Consider the following 27,055-nt stretch of genomic DNA (forward strand, 5'->3'; position numbering starts at 1 on the left):
ACGGTATCCCTATCTAGCACAAACGGTCAAACTGACAGAAAATACATTATTTTTCCTGTGCTCACAGGAAGACCCCTGCTCTAGATCGAGCAGCTCCAAAGTGAGCAGCTTTCCGCCCAACACTTTCTTCCTCCCTTTAACTGATCTCCCAGGTCAGACTCAGCTGAGTTAATTAAGGGGACAGGCTTGCATAATACGGGAACCTGGGAGAAAAGTACCTTCCCTTCAGCACAATTCCCCATAAGCCTTTTTTTACACTGCCACAATATTTAAATCTTTTCTTTAAGTGTTTACTGTTTTAATGTGTCTGCTCAATAACACATTCATCAAAGTATGCCAGAGATAAAATCTATGAACTTTTTACTATTTTTATCTCTTTCCTACTCTCAGAAGCCATTTCCTGCCAGGAAAGTTTGTTTTATGGCTGTAATTCCTTATCAGTGAGGGTTACATTGTAGTCAGACCCCCCCCCCCCCCCGCCCGCTCAACCCAGACAGAAACTGTTACTTGCATACCTGATGTTTAACTCTTTCAGGCAGAGAAAGAAAAAAAAGGAACAAAACAAAGCCATTTGTGTGCTTGGCACTGTACATACACATATCTATCTTCTCTTGGCACATGTCACCTCTGATGTCCTTTAAGTACTGTGCTGTGGATTTTATTTCTGAATTACCAATGAGGGAAAAAGAGCAAAGAAACAATAGTACATTTATTACCACAATGAATACAGAAAGTATACCAAAGTAAATACAGAGAAGTAAGACTTTTTTTCTAATTTAGAAAAACAATAATATAATCAGCTTCTTTTTTTGAAGAAACGTGCTAGAACAGTTGAGATAATGGAAAGAAATTAAGTCCTTTTTCACAATAAGCATTCCACGTCAATTAACTCACCTCAGGAGTCAGTTCAATCAAATTTTGGGACCCTATGCAGCAGTTTTCTGGCATTATTTAGACTCCATAAAGTGTTGCAATGCACAGATAACGTGGCAATCAATAGACCCAAAACATTTTTTTCTTTATTTTATGTACATGTCAGCAGTATTTACAATACCGGTTGCTTGACCTTCAGTATCAGTATTTTGTTTTAAAATGTTTTCTTCAAACAATATTTGTGCATACACTGTATTTGTAGTGAAGTCCTTCACAGCTGGCTTAAGATTTATAAGCTCCAGTTCTGCGTAGGCTAATTTTTCTTCGGCAAGGCGGGGCTGTAAAAAGGTTATAGACAAAATTTCTGAAAATGTAGCATTTTTGACAAATGTTAATATACACAAAGCGTACTGTTTTGGACTTTTGTTTAAAGTACTAATGGGAGAGGGGGCAGGTTGTTTAGAGTTGGAAAATGGATAGCAGTCAGATATCTACAAATGTTAACCATTATGCCAGCAAGTTTGTTAACTGGCTTTTAATTTTTATAAAAACACCTTTGTAATAAAGAACATTTGGAGCAATATCAAGATGTTATGAAGCCTGTAAGCTCACATTCCCCCTTCTGCTATAGTTACATATTTTGGTAAAAAAAAACCAAAAAAAAAACATCCACCCCTTAAGTTCAGCCAGAAAAAAAAGACCACTGTCCTGAACCCACACATTCACAGTTGATCCAGAGGAAGTTGAAAAACCTTTACGGGCTAGAACCAATAAGCCTTAAAAGGGAAAAATCTCTAGCAGTCAGATACAGTGCATCCAGAAAGTATTCACAGTGCATCACTTTTTCCACATTTAGTTATGTTACAGCCTTATTCCAAAACTGATTAAATTAATTTTTCCCTCAGTGTTAAACACACAACACCCCATAATGACAACATGAAAGTTTTTTTGAGGTTGTGACAAATGTATCTCTCTCTCTCTCTCTCTCTCTCTCTCTCGTTCTATATATATATATACATATATATATATATATATATATATATATATATATATATATATATATATATATATATAAAATCGGATGTATGTGTGTGCGTGTGTGTATGATGACTCAAAAACGCCTTGGCCGATTTCAACAAAACTTGGTATACAGATCCTTTACTACCTGGGAAGATATATTCTGGGGGTCTCATGCAAACCCCTGCCCACCTGGGCAGGCCCCCAAGGCCCGGGACTAGGGTGACAGAAATCGCGACATTCCAAGGGGTGGGCCCTGTCACCTGCTATAAGAGCTGGCTCAGCTCACCCTCTCTGTAATTCCCCAGCTGTCCCACTCTGACTGTCTGCCTGAGCCTGTGTGAGCAGCAGAGCAGCCACAGTTGCCGGATACGAGCGGTGCAGTGTGAGACTGAAGAGAGCCTGTAGCATCCAGCATGCAGATGCTCCCAAGTGGCGTCAGCGGTTACAGCAGGCCAGTTCCAGGTGGCTTCCAGGACAGCGGGCAGCCAAGTCATGTGACGTCAGCCAGTCCTGAGCCCAGCCAGGAGTGTTGAATGGGGAGGTCTGAGGTCTTGCCGAGCTGCTGGGGCTAATGTATGGAGGAGAACTTCTCCGCCCCACCCAAAAAAGTTTTCTGCTTGGCACAGTGATTGTCTCTCAGATGATGTCTGGTGGATACCGGAGGGGGAGAAAAAAGCTGCAGGCTGTGAGTGAATATACAGCACTTTAAAATTGCTAACAAACTAAATGATGTTGTTCACTGTGTCCCCTCCCCCCTTTAGAAATGAAAGTCCTAAAGTAGCTACAGAGTATCTGGAGGGCTTCTTACCTGTCCCCATCCTCAGTTTTTGCTAGGGACCCCTCTGCTGTCATGCTGTGCCCTCTAATGCTCTTGCTCTGCCTCTGTGCACTCTGTTCCCTGTGAGATCATGCTCCTACTCAGATGTGTACAGTAGCCACAGCCAAGGAGCTTCCTCCAGTCCCCTGTAGTTCATCTGGTCGATCAGCATTCTCCCATCGTTTGACACATCACTTGTGCAGAACGCTACCAGCCATGAGGTTTCGGTTGGGTGTTGTGCGTGGTCAGCCCAGGACTGCACATGCACAGTGGAACGTGACTGGGCTGGATTACAGAATCCACTGCAGGAGAACAGAAGGGCTCAGAAGCAGTGATGCTCATAACGGTTATTATGAGTCGGAATTATGCGTTGCATGCATAATTACGAGTTGAAATTATGACTATATATAATATAATTAGCAGTTAAAGCAAATAGCAACGCTCCCGTACATGCTAGAAACATCAAATTTGCAGGGTAAGTTGAGGAAAGGGGAAATAAGATGAAAAAGACCTTGTAGTTTTTGAGATAATTGATGTTAAAATTAGAGGAAAAAAATTACTATTTAAATGTGGTAAAATGGCAGATAATGTAAAAACATGTTTATAAATGTAATTTTTTTTTATATGTTCAGAGTCTGTGAAATGTTTAAAAAATGACATGGGGTCCCCCTCCCGAGACTCTTTAAAGAGAATCTGTATTGTTAAAATCGCACAAAAGTAAACATACCAGTGCGTTAGGGGACATCTCCTATTACCCTCTGTCACAATTTCGTCGCTCCTCGGCGCATTAAAAGTGGTTAAAAACAGTTTTAAAAAGTTTGTTAATAAACAAACAAAATGGCCACCAAAACAGGAAGTAGGTTGATGTACAGTATGTCCACACATAGAAAATACATTCATACACAAGCAAGCTGTATACACCCTTCCTTTTGAATCTCAAGAGATCATTTGTGTGTTTCTTTCCCCCTGCAGCTATCTTCCACTGAAGTGTCAGGCTGTTTCTTCCTGCAGAGTGCAGACAGCTCTGCCTGTATGTAATTCCTCAGTATGTGAAAGCCCAGCCAGCTCAGAGGAGGATTTATCCAGCTTGTAAAAGATAAGAGAGAAGAGAGAAGCTGCCCTAATCTAAATAATACACAGGCAGTGTGCAGAGAGGGGCCTGGAGGGGGGAGATGCATCACAGAACCACAACACTGAAGAACTTGGCAGCCTTCCAGACACAGGCTGACAAGTCTGACAAGAGAGAGATAAGTTGATTTATTACAGAGATGGTGATAGTAGAACGTGCTGCAGTAAGCCAGAACACATTAGAATAGCTTTTGGAACTTGTAGGATGATAAAAACAGGATGCAATTTTTGTTACGGAGTCTCTTTAATCTCCCGTCCCCATGCTGGCTGGGATAGCCAGAATGTGGAGCTTTGGCCACATGGGACTTCACCCCCTGAGCTATACCAGCCCACATGGTCTGTGGTAGGGGAGGCTCTGGAGGAGAGGGGCGGGCAAGCCTCCCCCTTGTTAGAATAACTTGAATTCTAGGCCTCAGGTACTAAAGTCTAGTAAAGACTTGAGATGCAGGGTCTCTGTAAGCATAGTTTCTCGGAGAGAAATTATGCAGTCATTTACAAGAAGCTTGTTCCTCTAAAAGGACACATAATATGTTTTCAGGTCTAAATGTCCCAACATTGAGACTACGAAATGGTAAACATAGCCGATGTTTGGAAAACATTGCATTATGTGCATCTAGGGTGTAAAGCACTGGTGTACTAGATGATGATGTGGGTCTCATGCCCGCCAATTGTAGGTTTGGGGGAATGGCTCAGGTAATGTCAGAATTTAACTCTTTGATGTTCATATAAAAGTAAGAGACGGGATGGCAGAGAGGCTACTTTACTTCGACTTCTGCATGCAATCCTGCTCTCTACGCTTACTATTTAGAATAATAGCTTCATGTCTGTATGCTGTAAATATATGTGATGTACATAGGACATAGGAATGACTGTTTGTACTCTGAAGAAATCAACATGTAACAAAAGATGCCTGATTGCTGAATAAACCCCTTAAAGATGAAGGTGGCTGTCTCCGCTCTATCTCCTGTATGCTGTCGCTGTGAGTTGCAGCTCTAATGAGTTGCCGGTGCTGGAGTAAAAGGTGTGTTGTGCTGTTGCCCATAGCAACCAACGTATAGGTTCTTACAGTTAGTGCCTGAAACCCTAGGCCGATTCCAGACCGATGATTGGTGATCCAGGTGTGCACAAGAGTCAGTCTAATTAGGACTTCTTGAAGCAGCGACTTACATCTCTGTGAGGCAAGCACAATCGAACAGTAGATGCTCAGAGCTGAGCTGTAAAGCCCCATCTACACCATGGGACATTGTAGCGATCCGGCGGCTCGATTAGCCGCCGGATCGCCTCTTCCGCGTGCCCGCCGCGTCCCCGCTCGCCGCGCGTGCGCTGCATTCGAATCCCCGCTCGTGCCCGCTCATCCCCGCCGGCGCCGCTTATCTCCCGCACGATTCCCTGCCATTGTCCCCTCGCGGGGATTGAGCAGGGAATCGGCGGTGCGGAGATCCGTCCTGTCGGATCTTATCAATCGAGCCGCATCAGCTTTGTGACTGCCACTGAGAGACAACTCCAGTGTGTTTGGCTAAAGCAAGTGCATTATACTGTGTTAAACCCAGCGTTTTTACACCTTAACACCTGTACTATAAGACTGTGTTATTGTTTTTTAGCTAGTAGTGTGTTGTATTGTGATTGTAGTTAGTGTGTGTGTCTGACTGTCTGTGAGCTGTGACAGTCTCTGCTGCAACCTGCAGCAGCTCTGCCAGTTAGGTGTCCGTGTCTGCTGTTTGTGCACACAGGCCAGGCCTGTGCTATTGCCTTAGCTACACAGTATAGTTTAGGGCATAGGGAGGATTACTGTATTATTGTGTAGTTATTCAGTACCGCAGTGCTAGTTGTTAGAGTAGTACTATCTGTGTGACTACTGCATTTCTGTTGTGCTGCTGACTCTAAGTGTCAGTGTGACAGGCCATCTGTTAGTGTGCACACTGTGTTCTACTCTGCTGTCTGTCACTCCGTGCAGATTCATTCAAGTCCAACACCAATTACCCCGATTTGAATAAAATGCAAGTACCCCACATCCATCTGGTGACATCATCAATCATCACACAAACTTGCACTTGTGCGAGCCGGGGGGAAGGCCAAGAAGAGAGGGAACATTGCTGGCACCATCACCGCCAGCAGTTCTGCCGCACCAGTGTCCATTCCGCCTCTAGCTCCTGGCCGTGGACGCACGGGGCACCCAGCTGATAGGGAGAGTCACGCTGCAGAGGCGCAGCAGCGTGTAGTGGCCATTTTTCGGCAGGGACGGCGCTGCAAATTGGAGGAGAAAGACGCCGAGCCTTTGATGCAGCTGATGGTGGATGACGAGCAGGCTACCACCACCTCTACAACACACACCTCCACCACCACTCCTGTTCGCAGGAGCAGCAGCACCCGCCCAGCAGTGCATGGGGACTCGTCGGTCATCATGTCGACCCCAGCGGGCAGCCTACCCTCAGTCAGTGCGCTCTGTAGTCCAGACACCGCAAGCGCAATGAGGGCTGTTGCCACCACTGACAATCTGGCCACAATGAGGTTTGCGGAGGAGTCAAAGATGTTGACCGTTATTGTTGGGGGGGATTCGTTCCCTGAGGTGTCAGCAGAAGAGGAGTTTGGGGGGGTCATCAACATCCCAGCAATTGTTTGAGGAGGGGGAGTATGATGTTTATGATGCTGGTGATAATAATTATGATGATGACGAGAGAAAGGACCATGACTACCAACCACAGGAGGGGAATGTTGGCTCTGAGTCTGAAGAGGAGGAGGCATGCATGGGTCAGCATCGCTGACATTGGCAGGAGCAGCAGTGGGCGTGGAATGCGGGACCCACAGCCTGCTGCGTTATTTTCTGCCGCTACCACCAGCCGCACCACTCAACCCCGGGCCCCAACCACCGCAGGCCCAACCACCGCAGGCCGAAAAAAAGCAGCAGCAGCCCATTCAGGGCGTAAGGGCAAATTTCTATCCCCAATTTGGCAGTTTTTTGACCTGCCTTCAGTGGACAGCCAGTTTGTCAGTTGCAATGTGTGCTAGATGAAGCTGAGCAGAGGTTGTAAACCCTCCAACTACGGCACCTCCAGCTTCATTGATCATCTTGCCAAAAAGCATTATGTTGAGCATGAGGAGTTCAAGAGGCTGAAGGAAGCTGGCGCTGACAGTGCTCTGGCCAAAAGCACCACCAGAACCCCCCCTTTGCCACCCCTGCCGACACTGAGGCCTGTTCAGGCAGCCAGTCCCTCCAACAGACGCTGCTGAGTGAGTCCTTTGTGGTAAAGGCTCAGCCTCCCAGAAGCCATCGCATCCGCCAGCTGAACGGCCTTCTTGCACGGGCCATGTCTTCCCAGCTCCTCCCGTACCCCTTTGTGCAGGAGGGGAGCGACATGTGTGCGCTCCTGCAGAGCGCAGCGCCGGATTGGCCAATATCCAGCCGGTACTACTTCTCATGCACGGCCATCCCAGCACTGCACCGCTTCGCGATGGCCAACGTGGAGCGTGGGCTGGATCATGCGGTGGGTGAATGGGTCCATGTGACCATGGACTCCTGGAGCAGCAGGTTCGGGACAGGCTGCTATCTGTCCTTCACTGGATCAGTTTGGTGGAAGGGGGTGAGGAGGGGACAGCAGCATCAGCCACAACAGAAATCCAGTGGGTGGTGCCACCCCGCAGCTGGGTCAGGGAAAGTGCAGCAGGTTCCTGTGGTCCGGTTCCATCCCCTGCCAAACGCCCCCACCTCAGCAGCAGTATGAAGGCCCGCCACTGCCAAGCGCTGCTGGAGATGGTCAGCCTGGGGAAGCACAGGCTGATGGCAGACCACGTCCTGGAAAAACTCCAAGAGCAGGAGAGGAGTTGGCTGACCCCCAGAGTCGGAGAGGTGGTGTATGACAATGGGGCCAACCTTTTTGCTGCCATCCACTGGGATGACCTCACCCACATGGGCTGTCTGGCCTACATCCTGAACCTGGTGGTGCAGAAATTTCTGAGCACCCACCAGGGGATGGACCCACTGTTGAAAGCGGCTCGAAAAACGGTGGGTTATTTCCGCCACTCGGGCGGAGCCTCAGCGGCCCTGGAAGGTGTGCAGAAGGAGCTGAACCTGCCACAACACCGTCTGATCATAGACGTTCCAACATGGTGGAATTCACCCTGGCCATGTTGGAACGTCTGGTTGAACAGAGGCAGGCTGTCAACCGAAACCTGGCCAGAGTCACCACGGACGCCACCATGTTCGGGACCGGCACCACCCACCTCCCGGACATCATCCTCAATGCAGAGTGGGAAAAAATGCAGCTGGTGTGCTTGGTGCTGGCACCCTTCCTGGGGGCCACCAACATGTTCAGCCAGGATCGTGCGTCAATGTGTGAGTGGGTGACCATGGTGTGCATGCTGGACAAGGCCCTCGATGCTCTGCTGGAAGTGGGAGAGGCAGCCTTGATCCAGCAGGAGCAGCAGCAGCAACCTTCAAAGTCCACCTCTGTGCGCCAGGAGGAGGATGTTGAAGACTTGGAGTTGGAGGACTTGGAGGAGTTGGAGGTCCCTGACCTTGAAGATGAGGGGGCACGGTCGAGTGCAGCTGCAGTGGTGCGGGGGTGGAGAGAGCAGGGGGAGGCTCAGGAATCAGAGGAGGATGACAGCACTGGGGGTGATGAAGACGAGTATGTGTCAGCAGAGATGGCAGACCTCTTCCCCATGGCAGCGCACATGCTGCAGTGCCTGCGCAGTGACCCAAGGGTGAAGCAGGTGCGTGCTCGGGAGGACATGTGGATCACCCTAATGCTGGACCCACGGCTGAAGGGGAAGCTGCATCAGTTCCTGCCTGCAGGAGGAGACCCTGTGCGCCGAATTAAGGATTTGCAGCGGTCCCTGGTGCGGCGCTGGAGGAAACCTTCCCCCAGACTCCCCCCCCCCCCCCTGCTGTCACAGTCCAGCCAGCACAGCAGCAAGTGCCTGCGTCCATCAGCAGCAGGCGCCCATCAAACCTGCTGTCTCTCACAAAGACGCTGTACGCCACGCCGGTACAGCTGCTGACTGAGGAGGCGCCTGCAGCAGCATGTGGATATCAAAGCCAGAACCAGCGCCTGACTCGGATTGTGGCAGACTACATGGGGTCCTACAGCGGGCTTGACACCGACACCCCTGTGTGGGTCAAACACCTGGATATTTGGAGCGAGCTGGTGCAGTACGTCCTGGAAGTCCTTGCTTGCCCCCCTTTCAGCGTGCTGTCCGAAAGGTGCTTCAGTGCGGCCGGTGGCGTGGTGACTGCGAAGCACTCTCGTCTGTCCTCCCAGTCTGTGGACAGACTGACGTTCCTCAAAATAAATCAGGCTTGGGTGGTTGGTGAATTCCTGGCCTCTGTTGTTGGCAAGAGGGGGAAATGAAGTGGCTGGGTCAGAATTTTGTGGTGCTCGACGGAGAAGTGGAACAAGTGGACTGGTCATCATGCTGGCAATTTGCAGATAAGTACTAGTGTTGGGCGAACACCTGGATGTTCGGGTTCGGGAAAGTTCGCCGAACATGACCGTGATGTTCGGCATGTTCGGGCCGTACCCCGAACTCCTCGAACATCCCGCTTTTGGGGGCCCTATGGGGTCGCAGGCATAAGGGGGGAGCATGCCCCGATCGCGGGGGGGGGGTCGGAAATTCCCCCCACCCCCTCCGCTAGCGCTCCCCCCTCTGCCCGCTTCCCCATACAAAAGTTTAAGGAAAGTACCGGTGGTAGTGGATGGCCTGGCAGTGGCACTGTGGAGTGAGGAGGAGGAGTCCGGAGAGTGACACATTGAGGGAGGCCGGGCAGCGGGCGGTTCAGCGGTAGTACCCTTGTGGTACTTCCGCCCTTTCTCTGACCTCACGCCTGCTGCCCGGCCTCCCTCAACGCGTCACTCTCCGGACTCCTCCTCCTCACTCCACAGTGCCACTGCCAGGCCATCCACTACCACCGGTACTTTCCTTTTGTATGGGGAAGCGGGCAGAGGGGGGAGCGCTAGCGGAGGGGGTGGGGGGAATTTCCGACCCCCCCCCGCGATCGGGGCATGCTCCCCCCTTATGCCTGCGACCCCATAGGGGGGCCGTATTCGGCCGAACAGGGCCCTGTTCGGCCGAACAGGGGCCCTGTTCGGCCAGGTTCGGCCAGGAATTGAGCCGTTCGGGCGAACGCGAACAGTTTGGCCGAACACCACCAGGTGTTCGGCCGAACTCGAACATCACCCGAACAGGGTGATGTTCTGCAGAACCCGAACAGTGGCGAACACTGTTCGCCCAACACTAATAAGTACCTGTGTTTACCAGGACAAGTCAGATTTAGTGATGAAGCCTGCTGGCTTAATAGCACCGAATGCACAGCGGCAATTCACAAGATCCGCCCTGAAGCCAAACCAATATTTCCAGTGGCTGAAGGAAACGTTTGTTTTTTTAACATGATGTCCACGGACACATTCATTGTACATTTTCATAATTGTTCAGACAAGTTTGATCTTACGAGGGGGACGTACTGTGTAAGCAGAGATGCCATATTGATTCAGTCGTTGAGGTTTGACTATGTTATTCCTCAAATTGGTAAGAGAACTCTAAAGTTCAAAGCTTGACAATAAGTGCCCATACTGAGAGATAACACACCATGGGATAAATGGGTACAGGTTTTGACACAAGTCAACACTTTGTTAAAAAGGTTAAACAAACATAACATTAAATTAGAGGTGATATTTCACCATGATCAAGGAGAGCTGACAGAGGTTGAACACAAATATAATCAGGTGAGTTCCAGTCTGACCTGGTGGAGAAGGTTTCTGGCAATATTCCAGGGGCATTCAGACTGGGCCTCCGCAGTTCAAACCTTTTTCCTGCACCCACTGGTCACAGTGATGGGAATTACAATCATATGCATTATTACACAGGTGAGTTTGTGTTTAAAATTACGCAAACAAATAAACATGGTAAGAAGATTTGTGTTAAAGAGAGACTGAAGCGAGAATAAATCTCGCTTCAGACCTCAGAGTTAGCAGGGGCATGTGTGCCCCTGCTAAAACGCCGCTATAGCGCGGCTTAACGGGGGTCCCTTCACCCCCAAATCCCCCTCCGTAATGCAGGGGAGCGCTTCCTGGTTGGGACAGGGCTAACCGCCGCAGCCCTGCCCCACGCGCATCTGTCAGCGCGTATCTCCGCCTCTCCCCCGCCCCTCTCAGTCTTCCTTCACTGAGAGGGGCGGGGGAGAGGCGGCGATGCGCCGCTGACAGACGCGACTGGAGGCAGGGCTGCAGCCGTTAGCCCTGCCTCCAGGAGCGACCAAATGCACGACCAAGTCGTGCTGGGGTGGGTTTGGGGGTGAAGGGACCCCCTTTGTGCGGCGCGATAGCGGCGGTTTAGCAGGGGCACACGTGCCCCTGCTAACTTTGAGCTCTGAAGCGAGATTTATTCTCGCTTCAGAGTCTCTTTAAGTACACAATCTCACAAGCCTATATTTTCAAGCTAAGCCACATAATACAAGGTTTCAGATAAGTAACTAAGGGTTGGAGCTGATTGTATAAAGGTGTTTTTTTAGAAGACCCCTAGCACTGCTACGTCGCTTTGGGTACAAACAAGTTTCACTTTTCCATGGTCAAGTGGAGTATGTAAGGGATAAACCTGTGACGAGAATGCTGAGCGGAGAATGGGATGAGGGCTTAGAAGAAGGGCATTCCCAGAGAGACAAGAGGTCTTGCTCTCCCTCCCAGGGGCATTCACCTAGAGCAGAGAGAGTGTGTTTGGAAACGAGCATGGAAGGGTGAAACATAACAAAAACAGGCTCATCGGTACCGTCTGAACCCTAATGGAGAAACCTGCAGCTCAAGTCATTTCAGGGGGGCTGCTAGAATGTAACTATACTTGAATTCTAGGCCTCAGATACTAAAGTCTAGTAAAGACTTGAGATGCAGGGTCTCTTTAACCTCCTTGGCGGTTTTCCCGACCTGAGCTCGGGGTAGAAAAAAGAAGCTGCTAGCGGTGATCCCGAGCTCAGGTCGGAGTAGGGAGTTCAGCGTTTTACCTGCAAATGTGGAGTCCCGTGCGTGATCGCGCTGCGCAGCGGGACTCCAGCCTCTCTTCCCGGCAGTGTGGGGTCTTTCCATGGCCGCCGGGATCCCCATGTCCCCGTCTATTCTTCCGGGGACCCGGCGGCCAATCAGAGCGGCGTGAGTCATCGGGGGCGGGGCTAATATTTAAAACGAACTTCTCTATATTAGAGAAATATAGAGAAGTTCGTTTATATGTATATTAGCGCCATCCAGTGGACAAAGTGTAAAAACTGCAGCACTGGAGCCCAGGAAGGTGAATTTTTTTTATTCTGCTGTAGATCTCCCTGCCAGAATGATTTTTTTCAGGTTTTAGGGTCTGAAAGAGTGGAAAAAATTGCACCTCTTTTAGACCCTAAAATCTGGAAAGAATCAGAACGGCAAGGGGGTTAGCATAGTTTCTCAGAGAGAAATTATGCTGTTCCTCTAGAAGTAGCAGTAGGGTATTTTAGTTAGCCAATAAATGGTATCATCCTGATTTAAAACTTCTTCCTCTAGAAGGACACATAATATGTTTTCAGGTCTAAATGTCCCGACATTGAGACTACGAAACGGTAAGCAAAGACGATATTTCGAAAACATTGCATTCCGTGCATCTAGGGCATAAAGAACTGGTGTACTAGCTGATGATTGGGTCACATGCCCATGCCCGCCAAATGTAGGTTTGGGGGTATGGCTCGGGTGATGTCAGAATTTAACTCTTTGATGTTCATATAAAAGTAAGAGACGGGATGGCAGAGAGGCTACTTTACTTCGTCCTCTGCTATCCTGCTCTCTACGCTTCCTATTTAGAATAATAGCTTCATGTCTGTATGCTGTAAATATATGTGATGTACATAGGACATAGGAAAGACTGTTTATACTCTGAAGAAATCAACATGTAACAAAAGATGCCTGATTGCTGAATAAACCCCTTAAAGAAAACCTGAACTGAAAATTAAAAGTCAAAATAAGCATACACAAGTCATACTTACCTCCTGTGTAGGCTACTTCTCAATCTCTTCCTCTTCTCCTGGGTCCTGTTTGTCCACTGTGATCAAGGGAATTCTCCGTCCTCCATTTTGAAAATGGCCATTACCCCATAACAGCTTTCTGGTCAGCACACTGTTAAACTGTAACATCGTCCACTTGAGCCATAGGGAAACATAGACATTACCGGACACATCAGTTGTCCACTCAGCTATAACTGACAGCAACTGATATATAACTGACATCAACTGTTATGAATGTTGTCAGAATTGGAAGGGATCATTGTCAGAAGAAAATGGTGAGCTTCTGAGAGGAACTGATGGCAAGGTAACTATTTAATGTTCATTTAAAGTTACCTCATGTGTTTATTTTAAATAATTTTACTCAGTACAGGTTCCCTTTAAAGGTGAAGGTGGCTGTCTCCGCTCTATCTCCTGTATGCTGTCGCTGTGAGTTGCAGCTCTAATAAGTTGCTGGTGCCGGAGTAAAAGGTGTGTTGCGCTGTTGCCAATAGCAACCAACGTATAGGTTCTTACACCCCTCTCCCCCAGAGCCCTTTTCCAATCCATGGACAAGTGGCTCTTCCCCACCTCAGGTGCCCCTGGAGGAGGTGGGGGGTCAACAACGCCGGTGGTGGGTTGGGGGGTCTTTCATGGTGTCATCTGGGAGTTCACTTTAAGAAGAAGACTCCCAGATGCCAGCCGCCTCCCCAGGAGAAATAAGTATAGGGGTAGATAGTACCCCTTACCCATTTCCACAAAGAGTTAAAAAAATAAAAACAAGGGCAAGTATGAGGGCTCGATCATACTTAAGCGGGAATCGCGCACCGCGATTCCCGCTTAGCGAAAAATGCTAGCGTTTTTTAAAAACCGCTAGCCCATGTAAGCCTATAGCAGTGTTCTCATTGCCAAGTTTGCGGTTAGCATTAACCACAAATGCATAACATACAGCGTTTTGCTGGCGATTCGCGATCGCGATTAGCATGCATAGCACCGCTAATCGCGATCGCTCCCAAAACGCTGCAGTGTCCAGTGATTTTTCCGCGTTAATCACAGAAAAATCACTCTCGCAAAACGCTAGCAGTAATCTCTAGCGTTTTGTGATTCTTATTGAGCCTGTTATGGCAATTATAATTGGTTAAGACAGAGGAATATACCCAATTGTGATTATCTGTATTGTACCTATATTTGATTTGATGGAATTGTATTGCTCCATGTGATTCCCCTCAGCTTGTGATTTTAATTATTTTATTTATATTGATTACTCCATAAAGTTTATATTTCTTCCAGCAGGGCTAGCCTTAGGTTTCACAGCGCCCTGAGCGTAACCAGATTTTGGTGCCCCCCATTCATCCTCTTCGCACACGCATGTACACACACGCCCATGTGCAAGATCCCCTTTCGTGTATATAGACAGATCCCCCCTTTGGTGTATATAGGCAGATCCACCCCCCTTTTAGTGTATATATAGGCATATCCCCCCCCTTAATGTATGTAGGCAGATCGATCCCCCCTTTACTATATATAGGCAGATCCTTCCTTTAGTATATATAGGAAGATCCCCCCTTTACTATATATAGGCAGATCCTTCCTTTAGTATATATAGGAAGATCCCCCCTTTAGTGTATATAGGCAGATCAGGGGTCTTGACTAGACCAGACTAGCGGCACACATAGCTTCAACTCGCCGGAACGAGGAGGAAGTAAGTCCTGTCCGCTGATGCCCGCTGCAAATGTTCTGGAGGGGAGAGCCAGGAAGAGGAGCCCCAAGGTGAGGGAAGGGGGGGGGAGACATCCGCCCTTCCCCACTGCTCTGCACAACGCTCCTTTCCACTGCGCTGCTCCCCTCCTGCTGGGGGGACACCTGGCTACCTATTCTGGGGACACCTATAAACTGGCTATACTGGGGACACCTATACACCTGGCTACATATACTGGGGACACCTATACACCTGGCTATATTGGGGGCACCTATACACCTGGCTACATATACTGGGGACACTTATACACCTGGCTACATATACTGGGGACACCTATACACCTGTCTATATGCGGCACAGAGGTTTTTGGGATGAGTCCACTCACCTCTTTTCCCAGGACTAGACCCCTGAGGCAGATCCCTTTTTAGTGTATATAGGCAGATCCCTCCTTTAGTGTAAGTAGGCAGATCCCCCTTTAGTGTATGTAGGCAGATCCTGCCTTGTGTATATATTGGCAGATCCTTCCTATAGTATATATAGGCAGATCCCCCCTTTAGTATATATAGGCAGATCCCCCCTTTAATGTGTATATAGGCAGATCCCCACTTTAAGTCTATATAAACAAATCCCTCTTTTAGTGTATATAGCTAGGCAGATAAATAGTATACGAGCAGCTCTCCCTTAAGCATATATAGGCACCCCCCCCCCCCCCCACACACACACACACTCTTCCCCAACAGGAGGCAGTCGGGGAATCTTACTTTTTTGCTTGTAGCTGGGGACAGAAGATGACCAGGAGTCAGGAGTGACAAACAGGTCTCTCTCTGATTATCTCCTGTGAGCAAGGGGCGGCGCTACTGGCTAGTGTTGGGCAAACACCTAGATGTTCGGGTTCGCGAACGTTCGCCGAACATCGCCGCGATGTTCGGGTGTTCGCGCCAAACTCCGAACATAATGGAAGTCAATGGGGACCCGAACTTTCGTGCTTTGTAAAGCTTCCTTACATGCTAGATACCCCAAATTTGCAGGGTATGTGCACCTTGGGAGTGGGTACAAGAGGAAAAAAAATATTTGAAAAAGAGCTTATAGTTTTTGAGAAAATTGATTGTAAAGTTTCAAAGGAAAAACTGTCTTTTAAATGTGGAAAATGTCATGTTTCTTTGCACAGGTAACATGCTTTTTGTCGCCATGCAGTCATAAATGTAATACAGAGAAGAGGTTCCAGGAAAAGGGACTGGTAACGCTAACCCAGCACAAGCAGCAGAACACGTGATGGAACAGGAGGAGGCGCAGGAGAAGAAGGCCACGCTTTTTGAGACACAACATCCCAGGCCTTGCATGAGGACAAATAGCGTGCGGATATAGCAATGCTTTTTGCCGCCATGCAGTCATAAATGTAATAAAGATGATAGGCTCAATAAACAGGGACCGGAAACGCTAACCCAGCAGCAGCAGCAGCAGCAGCACACGTGAGGGAACAGGAGGAGCCGCAGGAGGAGAAGGCCACGCTTTTTGAGACACAACATCCCAGGCCTTGCATGAGGACAAATAGCGTGCGGATATAGCAATGCTTTTTGCCGCCATGCAGTCATAAATGTAATAAAGATGAGAGGTTCAATAAACAGGGACCGGAAACGCTAATCCAGCAGCAGCAGCAGCAGCAGCACACGTGATGGAACAGGAGGAGGCGCAGGAGGAGAATGCCACGCTTTTTGAGACACAGCATCCCAGGCCTTGCATGAGGACAAATAGCGTGCGGATATAGCAATGCTTTTTGCCGCCATGCAGTCATAAATGTAATAAAGATGAGAGGTTCAATAAACAGGGACCGGAAACGCTAACCCATCACAGATGGTCATTGTTCATGTTACTTGGTTGGGGTCCAGGAGTGTTGCGTAGTCGTTTCCAATCCAGGATTGATTCATTTTAATTTGAGTCAGACGGTCTGCATTTTCTGTGGAGAGGCGGATACGCCGATCTGTGACGATGCCTCCGGCAGCACTGAAACAGCGTTCCGACATAACGCTGGCTGCCGGGCAAGCCAGCACCTCTATTGCGTACATTGCCAGTTCGTGCCAGGTGTCTAGCTTCGATACCCAATAGTTGAAGGGTGCAGATGGATTGTTCGACACAGCTACGCCATCTGACATGTAGTCCTTGACCATCTTCTCCAGGCGATCGGTGTTGGAGGTGGATCTGCACACTTGCTGTTCTGTGGGCTGCTGCTGCATGGGTGTCATAAAATTTTCCCACTCCAAGGACACTGCCGATACCATTCCCTTTTGGGTGACACAGAGCACAATGCTATACAGTGGCGGGTGAGCGGTGTACCACTATTCCCAGCAGCGACACAGAGCACAATGCTATACAGTGGCGGGTGAGCGGTGTGGCTATACAGTGGCGGGTGAGCGGTGTACTACTATTCCCAGCAGACACAGAGTGGCAGTAAACAGAATGCTATATAGTGTGGCTGAGCGAGGTACACAGAGTGGCAGTAAACAGAATGCTATATAGTGTGGCTGAGCGAGCGGTGTACTACTATTCCCAGCAGACACAGAACAGTAAACAGAATGCTATATAGTGTGGCTGAGCGGTGTACCACTATTCCCAGCAGCGACACAGAGCACAATGCTATACAGTGGCGGGTGAGCGGTGTACCACTATTCCCAGCAGCGACACAGAGCACAATGCTATACAGTGGCGGGTGAGCGGTGTACTACTATTCCCAGCAGACACAGAGTGGCAGTAAACAGAATGCTATATAGTGTGGCTGAGTGAGGTACACAGAGTGGCAGTAAACAGAATGCTATATAGTGTGGCTGAGCGAGCGGTGTACTACTATTCCCAGCAGACACAGAGTGGCAGTAAACAGAATGCTATATAGTGTGGCTGAGCGAGGTACACAGAGTGGCAGTAAACAGAATGCTATATAGTGTGGCTGAGCGAGCGGTGTACTACTATTCCCAGCAGCGACACAATGACTGGGGGGACCCTGGCTAGCGTGACTGGAGCGCGAACTACCCTGCCTGCCTACCCAATGCTAATCCCACAGACAAATGGCGGAGATATGACGTGGTTCGGGTATTTATTTACCCGAACCACGTGACAGTTCGGCCAATCAGAGCGCGTTCGGGTCCGAACCACGTGACCAGTTCGGCCAATCACAGCGCTAGCCGAACGTTCGGGGAACGTTCAGCCATGCGCTCTTAGTTCGGCCATGTGGCCGAACGGTTTGGCCGAACACCATCAGGTGTTCGGCCGAACTCGAACATCACCCGAACAGGGTGATGTTCTGCAGAACCCGAACAGTGGCGAACACTGTTCGCCCAACACTACTACTGGCACGCATGGTTCACATAGACTCAGCAAGAGGCAGCAACAGGTTCCTGGAGTCTTCGCCCCCATCACCCCTAGCGACACCAGGGGGCGGTGCTACCACTCGCAGCAACCACAGACGGACCCGGAGCCTGCAGCCGCAGCCAGCAGGTAGAAATGCAGCCAGGGCCAGTTGAATGCACATCACGTGTGCCCCCCTGGGAGCTGGCGCCCTGTCTGCTAGTCATGTCTGCTAGTCATGGCATTACTTATATATTTCTTCAGACATGAATGTCTTTTCTTGCTTTACCTGATTGCAGGGGGCTATACTTACTTTATCTCAGGTTTCCTTTAAATTGTGCCTGAGGCAGTCTTCTTACAATCCCTTATAGCCTTACCGGTCCCTGGGTTTCTTCCCAGTCCGTTATGTTGTGCTGCTCCAAATGCTTGCCCATTAGACCAGTCATGGGCTACTGCACAGGCGCAGCCCAGGCTGTGCGCCTCCTTAATAGTGCTCCCTCCCGTAGGCGGGATTGTTCCGGCGAATAAGTAATGCTTCCACAATCAAGGAAGTATGCTGCCTGGGCCGCGCATGCGCAGTGCCCCAAGACTGGCGATCTTTCAGAGGGATATAGCCATCAGTGATGCTCAGATGGAGGTCGTGATCACGACTTGCCGTGATTCCACGACCATTTTTCAGCTATCTGCCACGGGTATTCGTCGCCGTGGATCAATTTTCATTCACTAAAATCCGCTTCGGCAGACCGTGAATGAATGCATTCACGCTCGTGAAAACGGCGCAGAACTCGTGGTTAGGTCGTGAATGGCAGAAGTAGGTGGAAGTGACTTCCCTGGCCAAATCAGAGGCCCCCAGCCAGGCCCTATCAACCAATCACACGAGGGGAGGCTATGCCCTCCCCTCCTGCATATAAAGCGACGGCTATGATGGAAAACCTCCGTCCTTGCTAGACTCTGGTACTGAGAGGATCATCTCCAGGCCATTGTTCCTTCAGCAAGCGCATTTTCTGTGTCAAAACCCAGCGTTTTTACTCCTAACAGTGAGCTTATATTTGTACTTGTCAGTTGTATTTAGTTAGCTAGCCAGTGAGTCATTGCTGTAGTCAGTGTAGTCAGAGTGTACTGGTGATTAGCGTGTTTAGTGCAGGCAGGCAGTTTCAGAGTGCTCACTTGTATTCAGCTAGCCAGTCATACACTTCAGCTACTACTTACAGACAGTCACACTGCCACTGCCAGTCATTCAGTAAGTTTTGTGAGTGACATTGTGTACTGTGCTCACTGCTCACTGGTATTATTCATCTCATTTGGCAGTGATACCCTTCAGTTAGGTTGTACTCTGCTCACTGCTCACTGGTATTATTCATCTCATTTGGCAGTGATACCCTTCAGTTAAGTTGTACTGTGCTCACTGCGCACTGGTATTAATCATCTCATTAACCAGTGATACCCTTTACTTAGGTTGTACTGTGCTCACTGGTTTTATTCATCTCATTTGGCAGTGATACCCTTCAGTTAGGTTGTACTCTGCTCACTGCTCACTGGTATTATTCATCTCATTTGGCAGTGATACCCTTCACTTAGGTTGTACTGTGCTCACTGCTCACTGGTATTAATCATCTCATTACCCAGTGATACCCTTCACTTAGGTTGTACTGTGCTCACTGCTCACTGGTATTAATCATCTCATTACGCAGTGATACCCTTCAGTTACGTTGTACTCTGCTCACTGGTATTAATCATCTAATTACCCAGTGATACCCTTCACTTAGTTTGTACTGTGCTCACTGCTCACTGGTATTAATCATCTCATTACCCAGTGATACCCTTCACTTAGGTTGTACTGTGCTCACTTCTCACTGGTATTAATCATCTCATTACCTAGTGATACCCTTCACTTACATTGTACTCTGCTCATTGGTATTAATCATCTCATTACCCAGTGATACCCTTTAGTTACGTTGTACTCTGCTCACTGGTATTAATCATCTCATTACCCAGTGATACTCTTCACTTAGGTTGTACTGTGCTCACTGGTATTAATCATCTCATTTTGCAGTGATTCATTAGCAACATGTCTGGCAGGGTTCGTGAAGGTGTCAGGAAAGGGAGTTCCATTGCTTCAGCCACTTCTGGGACTGCTCCTCGACCAGGGAGAGGACGCCCAGCTGTACGGGGTCGTGGTGCAGCAGAAACGGCAGCACAATATTTTAAAACTTCTGGTCCCCGTGTGGTGGTTGAGCAGATGGAACCTGACGTATTGATGGACATCATGACTGCATCCCAGACCTCTACTGTGAGCAGCACTCCAAGCAGCAGCAGCAGCAGCAGCCAACGCCCCACGCTTGCTGTGACATCCAGCCCAGCAGCCAGTGGTCAGCAGCCCTCCCAGGACGACAGCGCTCTGTCCCTCAGTCCGGCATCTGGGAACATATTGATGACTGAAGCTCAGGACATACTGGGGACTGATATGGAGGAGATTCAGCTCAGGACAGAATCACAACTGTAATTGGACGATGTTGATGAAGAGGGGTCTGTGTCTGGGGATGTAGGGGCGGAAGAGGAGGTGGGGGTCCAGTCAGAGGAAGAGCTTGATTATGATGATGACGATGATGATGGTGTTGTGGACCGTCCGTATGTGCAGCCTGAGTCCGGGGAAGAATGGTCGGAGCAGGATGACGAGTCACTTAGGCATAGGCAAGGATATCGCCATTAGAGATGGCCTGAATGGTTCGCCGGCGAACGGTTCCAGGCGGACTTTGGGTGGTTCGCGTTTGCATGCAAACTTTTCCGGAAGTGCGATTCGCCCCCATAGTGCACCATTAGGGTCAACTTTGACCCTCTACAGCACAGTCAGCAGGCCCGTTGTTGCAAATCAGGCTACACTATCTCCTGGAGCCACCCCCCCCCCCTTTATATAAGGCAGGCAGCGCCGGCCATTATAGTCGTTTGTGTCCCTGTAGTAATTAGTGAAGGGAAAGCTGCTGACAGACTCTCATAGGGAAAGATTAGTTAGGCTCTTGTAAGCTTGCTCCTGGCTGATTGTTATTCCTAAAATAGCACCCCACAACACCTCTTTTGAGAGCTAATCTTGTTCTTGTGTTGTTGTTTTTTTACCTTTCTCTCTCTCTCTCTCTCTCTCTCTGATTTTGTCTTCGAGGGATTTGTAGGCTGTCAAAAGCAAGCACACATACATTGGCCAGGAATCTAACCCAGGTCAACTGCTTGGAAGGCAGCTATGCTCACCACTATACCACCATTGGCCAGGAATCAAGCCCAGGTCAACTAACATTACAGGCTGAAGCCAGCCATTTCACTCATCTCTTCAACTACAAGAAAGGCCCAGGAGTAGTCTTAGCTACCATAATATCAATGTTACGGCAGGGCCCTTATTACACTTTCTCTTACAGAGCTATGGAAACCATTTTGCCCATGCGATAAAGCGAGGTGCAAAAATTAAATCATGCCTAGCAGGGGATGGTTTCAATCTACCAACCTCTGGGTTATGGGCCCAGCACACTTCCACTGCACCACTCTGCAGTCTGTTTACATTTGTATACAATCTTCAAGTTCAAGAAGGGAACATTAGTTGAAATAGTTACACTACAATATATGTTACAGCAAGGCCCTAATGAAACTTTCTCTTAAGGGGCTATGGCCACAGATTGGCCCATGTGGTAAAGCAAGGTGTAAAAAACAAAGTACACCTAGCAGAGGATGGTGTCAATCCATCAACCTCTGGGTTATGGGCCCAGCACACCTCTGCTGCACCACTCTGCTGCCACACAGTGAATGCTTCGTTGTAGGAAAAAGTGGTGTTAAACTTCTTGGACCAGACTAACTTCCTCCCTCCAAAAGGCACACATACATCCCCATAAAATCATTTAGCAGCACCTACATGCACAGTCTCTGTGGCACAATTGTTTCACGCATTTGGCTGTTAACCAAAAGGTTAGTGGTTCAAGCCCACCCAGGGATGGCTTTGCCTTTTGTGTTCAACAGTTGTCCGAAGAGAACCCCATATAGCCATTCAGCAACAACTACATACACAGTCTCTGTGGCACAATTGGTTAGCGCATTTGGCTGTTAACTGAAAGGTTGGTGGTTCAAGCCCACCCAGGAACGACTTTGTGTTTTGTGAAGGGAACTAATGTACCCTTCTTAAACTTGAAGATTGTATACAAATGTAAGCAGACTGCAGAGTGGTGCAGCGGAAGTGTGCTGGGCCCATAACCCAGAGGTTGATGGATTGAAACCATCCTGTGCTAGGCGTGATTTCATTTTTGCACCTCGCTTTATCGCATGAGCAAAACGGTTTCCATAGCCCTGTAAGAGAAAGTGTAATAAGGGCCCTGCCAGAACATAGATATTATTGTAGCTAAGACTACTCCTGGGCCTTTCTTGTAGTTGAAGAGATGAGTGAAATGGCTGGCTTCAGCCTGTAATGTTAGTTGACCTGGGTTTGATTCCTGGCCAATGGTGGTATAGTGGTGAGCATAGCTGCCTTCCAAGCAGTTGACAGCATACAAATCCCTGGAAGGCAAAATCAGAGAGAGAGAGAGAGAGAGGAAGGTGGAAGAATTACACTCCCTGATTGATGTATACACATGCAGTAGTGTAGGCCTGCAATTTAGCATTGAATGTGATTTCTGCCCTTAAAACCTGTCAGAGGTGCCGAGTGTTGTTTGTTTTGCTAGATGCTGTAACTCCTTTTTCTATTGCCTGAGGAAGCGGGCACTGACCTGTGAAACGCGTTGCTTTGTTTTATCTGGAGTTCGTTAATAAATAGACTGAATGTACAGTCGTGTTGTGTCTGCTTGGAGGAGGTAAATCCACCACTGCCTCCTCTTATTACCAAATTTTTGGCTTTTAAGCTCATTTAAAGGGGAACTGAAGATAGAGGTATATGGAGACTGTCATGTTTATTTCCTTTTAGACAATACGAGTTGCCTGGCAGCCCTGCTGATCCTCTGCCTCTAATACTATTAGCCATAGCCCCTGAACAAGTATGCAGCAGATCAGGTGTTTCAGTGGTTCAGACTGATAAGTCTGATCTGACAAGACTAGCTGCATGCTTGTTTCTGGTTTTAATCAGATACTACTGCAGAGAAATAGACCAGCAGGGCTGCCAGGCAACTGGTATTGATTAAAAGGAAATAAACATGACAGCCTCCATATACCTCTCTCTTCAGTTCCCCTTTAACCACTTGGGGACGCACGCTTTACCCCCCCTTAAGGACCAGCACTGTATTCTGTGATCTGTGCTGGGTGGGCTCTGCAGCCCCCAGCACAGATCAAATAGCAGGCAGAGCGACCAGATCACCCCCCTTTTTCCCCCCTATGGGGATGATGTGTAGGGGGGGGTCTGATCGCTCCTGTTGGCTGAGGTTTGCGGGGGGGCACCTCAAAACCCCCCTCCGCGGCGACATTCACCCCCTCCCTCTCCTACCTCCCTTCCCCTCAGAGATCAGAGGCTGCACAGGAATGGATCTGTCCTGTGCAGCCTCTAACAGGCTCCTGCCTGTCATGTGACAGCGATCCCCGGCCGCTGATTGGCCGGGGATCGCTGATCTGGTACAACGCTGCTACTGTTAGAAACGTTGTACGAATGTAAACAAAGCGGATTATTTCCGCTTGTGTTTACATTTAGCCTGCGAGCCGCGATCGGCGGCCCGCAGGCTATTCACGGAGCCCCCCGCCGTGAATTGACAGGAAGCAGCCGCTCTCGCGAGCGGCTGCTTCCTGATTAATTAGCCTGCAGCCGGCGACGCAGAACTGCATCGCTGGTCCTGCAGCTGCCACTTTGCCGACGCGCGTTATGAGTGCGCGGTCGGCAAGTGGTTAAAACCCCCTTTATCATAGAAGATTTTATTTTTTGTCAAAAGTTAGCAGAAATTGATTTTTATTGTTTTTTTCACAAAGTGTCATTTTTCACTAACTTCTGACAAAAAAATTAAATCTTCTATGAACTCACCATACTCCTAACAGAATACCTTGGGGTGTCTTCTTTCTAAAATGGGCTCACTTGTGGGGTTCCTATACTGCCCTGGCATTTTAGGGGCCCTAAGCCGTGAGGAGTAGTCTAGAAAACAAATGCCTCAAAATGACCTGTGAATAGGACGTTGGGCCCCTTAGCGCACCTAGGCTGCAAAAATAGTGTCACACATGTGGTATCGCCGTACTCAGGAGAAGTAGTATAATGTGTTTTGTGGTGTATTTTTACACATACCCATGCTGGGTGGGAGAAATCTCTCTGTAAATGGACAATTGTGTGTAAAAAAATCAAAAATGTGTCATTTACAGAGATATTTCTCCCACCCAGCATGGTTATACACCCCAAAACACATTATACTACTTCTCCTGAGTACCGCAATACCACGTGTGGCACTTTTTTGCAGCCTAACTGCGCTAAGGGGCCCAAAGTCCAATTAGCATCTTTAGGCTTCACAGGGGTGCTTACAATTAGGCACCCCCCAAAATGCCAGGACAGTGAACACACCCCACAAATGACCCCATTTTGGAAAGTAGACACTTCAAGGTATTCAGAGAGGAGCATAGTGAGTCCATGGCAGATTTCATTATTTTTTTTTGTCGCAAGTTAGAAGAAATGGAAACTTTTTTTTTTTTTTTTTGTCACAAGGTGTCATTTTCCGCTAACTTGTGACAAAAAATAAAATCTTTTATGAACTCACCATGCCTCTCACTGAATACTTTGGGATGTCTTCTTTCCAAAATGGGGTCATTTGGGGGGTATTTATACTATCCTGGAATTTTAGCACCTCATGAAACATGACAGGTGGTCAGAAAGTCAGAGATGCTTCAAAATGGCAAAATTCACTTTTGGCACCATAGTTTGTAAACACTATAACTTTTACCCAATCCAATAAATATACACTGAATGGTTTTTTTTTTTAATCAAAGACATGTAGCAGAATAACTTTCGCGCTCAAATGTATAGGAAATTCGCGCTCAAATGTATAGGAAATTTTACTTTATTTGAAAAATATCAGCACAGAAAGTTAAAAAAGTCATTTTTTTGACAAAATTCATGTCTTTTTTGATGAATATAATAAAAACTAAAACTCGCAGCAGCAATCAAATAGCACCAAAAGAAAGCTGTATTAGTCAAAAGAAAAGGAGGTAAAATTCATTTAGGTGGTAGGTTGTATGACCGAGCAAAAAAACGTGAAAGCTGCAGTGGTCTGAATGGAAAAAAAGGCTCTGGTCCTTAAGGGGCGAAAAGACTGTGGTCCACAAGTGGTTAAGAAATCGACTTCAGTATGGTTGATTGAAAGTTGATCGACTAGTGACTCACACACTACAAAAGATATCCTATGTGATTCACCTGCACATTCGATCTGGCCGATGTTGTGTCTCCATGCTCTGAATACAAAAATCGATTCCGAGCTGATCGAATAATAGTAAACACTAGCCGATTCCTGTGCGATCGACCAAATATCTTGCATCCTGGTCGGTCAATTAAGCTGGTCAATTTGACATGAAATCAGCCACTTTTCATCGATTGGGAATTCTGGAACACACTCAATTCTCTCTCGATTCTATAAATGATCGAATCGAATAGTTGATGGTACAGCCAAATTGCTTCATGTATGGCTACCTTAAAGCGGATCCGAGATGAAAAACTGACTATAACAAGTAACTTGTCTATATATCTTATCTAAAGTTGATAGTTTACACAGCGTATCTAGCTGCACACAGCTTCAATAGAATATGATTAATTATAATTAATTATTCCTCTGATACAATGAGAGTGGCCATGTTCTGTTTGTAATCATTACACAGGTAATCTGCAACTGCATCTCCAGCCCTCAGCTCACTCCCTCCTCCTCCTCCCTCCTCCCCTCTGCCTCTGAAATCACTGGTTAATAGCCTCCTCCTCCTCCTGCCCAGACTGAGCTCCCATAAGCCCCTTGCTACATGGGTCTGCCTTGGCGTTTTGGAGAAGCTGTGGGCGAGGCTTGTTTAGTTTATTGGGAATTAGAGTATTAAAACAAAAAGAAAAAATATTTGGCTTGAGGAATGCCCTATAAACTATATATATGGAACACAATCATGCAATTTGTAAAAGTTCATTTTGGATCCACTTTAACACTGAAGACTGTACAGACTTTTATAAGCAAAGCTTGTATTATGGCGGTCTGAAGTACCTTTCAGGTGGCTCAGGCTCATGCTGTGTTTTTATGAAACACCTGGCTTACAAGTACTTACCAGCAGAAGTGGTTTCTGGCTGCCTTTCTCTAAGCTTATTAAAGGACCTACAAATATAAAAAATACAAAATTGGTATTTCTTCAATGTTACAATAAAAACAAAACAAAAAGAAATAGATATGTGAAAAAGGGAGGAGAGAAGTGGGGAGGGGAGGCTCCATACTAACAGGCCAAAGTAGCCAGTGCTGCCAAAATCTATAATATAATTTGTACAGTAGTAGTTTTTAAATGCCGCCTGTATATAAAAACAATGCATTAGTAGCTGATTTCTTTGGTTGCCCACTAACCTCTGGTTTCATCTTAGCATTATTCTGCCACTAACTACAGGACAATTTGAATTAATGGGCTCCTGGATGATCTGAGTAGTTCTCCAAAACCCCCCCCCCCACAAAGAATAGAAACCACGAGTCAGGGGAGTAGCTAGAGGAGAAAAAGGGGCGACATCTGTACCAGGGCACAGCATCTGGGAGAGGCGGGAGGGGGGTTCGCACTGGATTGCCGTTTAGACTGGGATTACCTTTGTGTACAGCCCCAACAAAGTATCAGCTAAGCAGCCAGCATCATGTGTGTAGACAGGGCCGGATTAGTACTCTTTACTGTCTTAATGATACAGCGCTCACCACCTCTAGTGCAGAGTTCACGTTTAATTAGCTGCTTGCTGCCAGACTAGTCGAAGACAAAACCTCCTTGCTTTTCCATCTTATATTCAACACAGCTGCGCTTCTTGAATCCTCTTTATGCCTCCAGAAACTCCTCTTGTTAGCATGCGTATCAAAAAATCATTCCTCAGTTCCAGCTGTATGAATAAAGCAAAAAGGGGTTTTCATAGTGTATACAAGTTAGATTTAATATGGCCAAATGCCCCAATTAAAAGTATGCGTACCAGATTAAAGATAAAAATCAGCGTATCTCACATATCCATAATGGCTAGGCGCAAATCTCTCCACACCCGTGCTGGCGTCCTCCGTGTAGTTCCAGA

General features: G+C 47.8%; 1 protein-coding gene across 1 annotated transcript in view; it reads right to left on the reverse strand.

The window, feature by feature from the left end:
• Positions 1 to 691: 691 nt before the first annotated feature.
• Positions 692 to 27,055, reverse strand: part of VSTM4 (V-set and transmembrane domain containing 4) — a 142,151-nt gene continuing 115,787 nt past the window's right edge. The window contains exons 7-8 of the mRNA XM_068257992.1: positions 26,077 to 26,123; positions 692 to 1,211 (exon numbers count right to left, since the gene is read on the reverse strand). Coding sequence (XP_068114093.1) covers positions 1,020 to 1,211; positions 26,077 to 26,123 — 239 coding nt within the window. The 3' untranslated portion in view covers positions 692 to 1,019. The remainder of the gene's footprint in view (positions 1,212 to 26,076; positions 26,124 to 27,055) is intronic.

Source organism: Hyperolius riggenbachi, chromosome 10 (assembly GCF_040937935.1).
Source record: "Hyperolius riggenbachi isolate aHypRig1 chromosome 10, aHypRig1.pri, whole genome shotgun sequence".
NCBI classification, from domain to species: Eukaryota; Metazoa; Chordata; class Amphibia; order Anura; family Hyperoliidae; genus Hyperolius; species Hyperolius riggenbachi.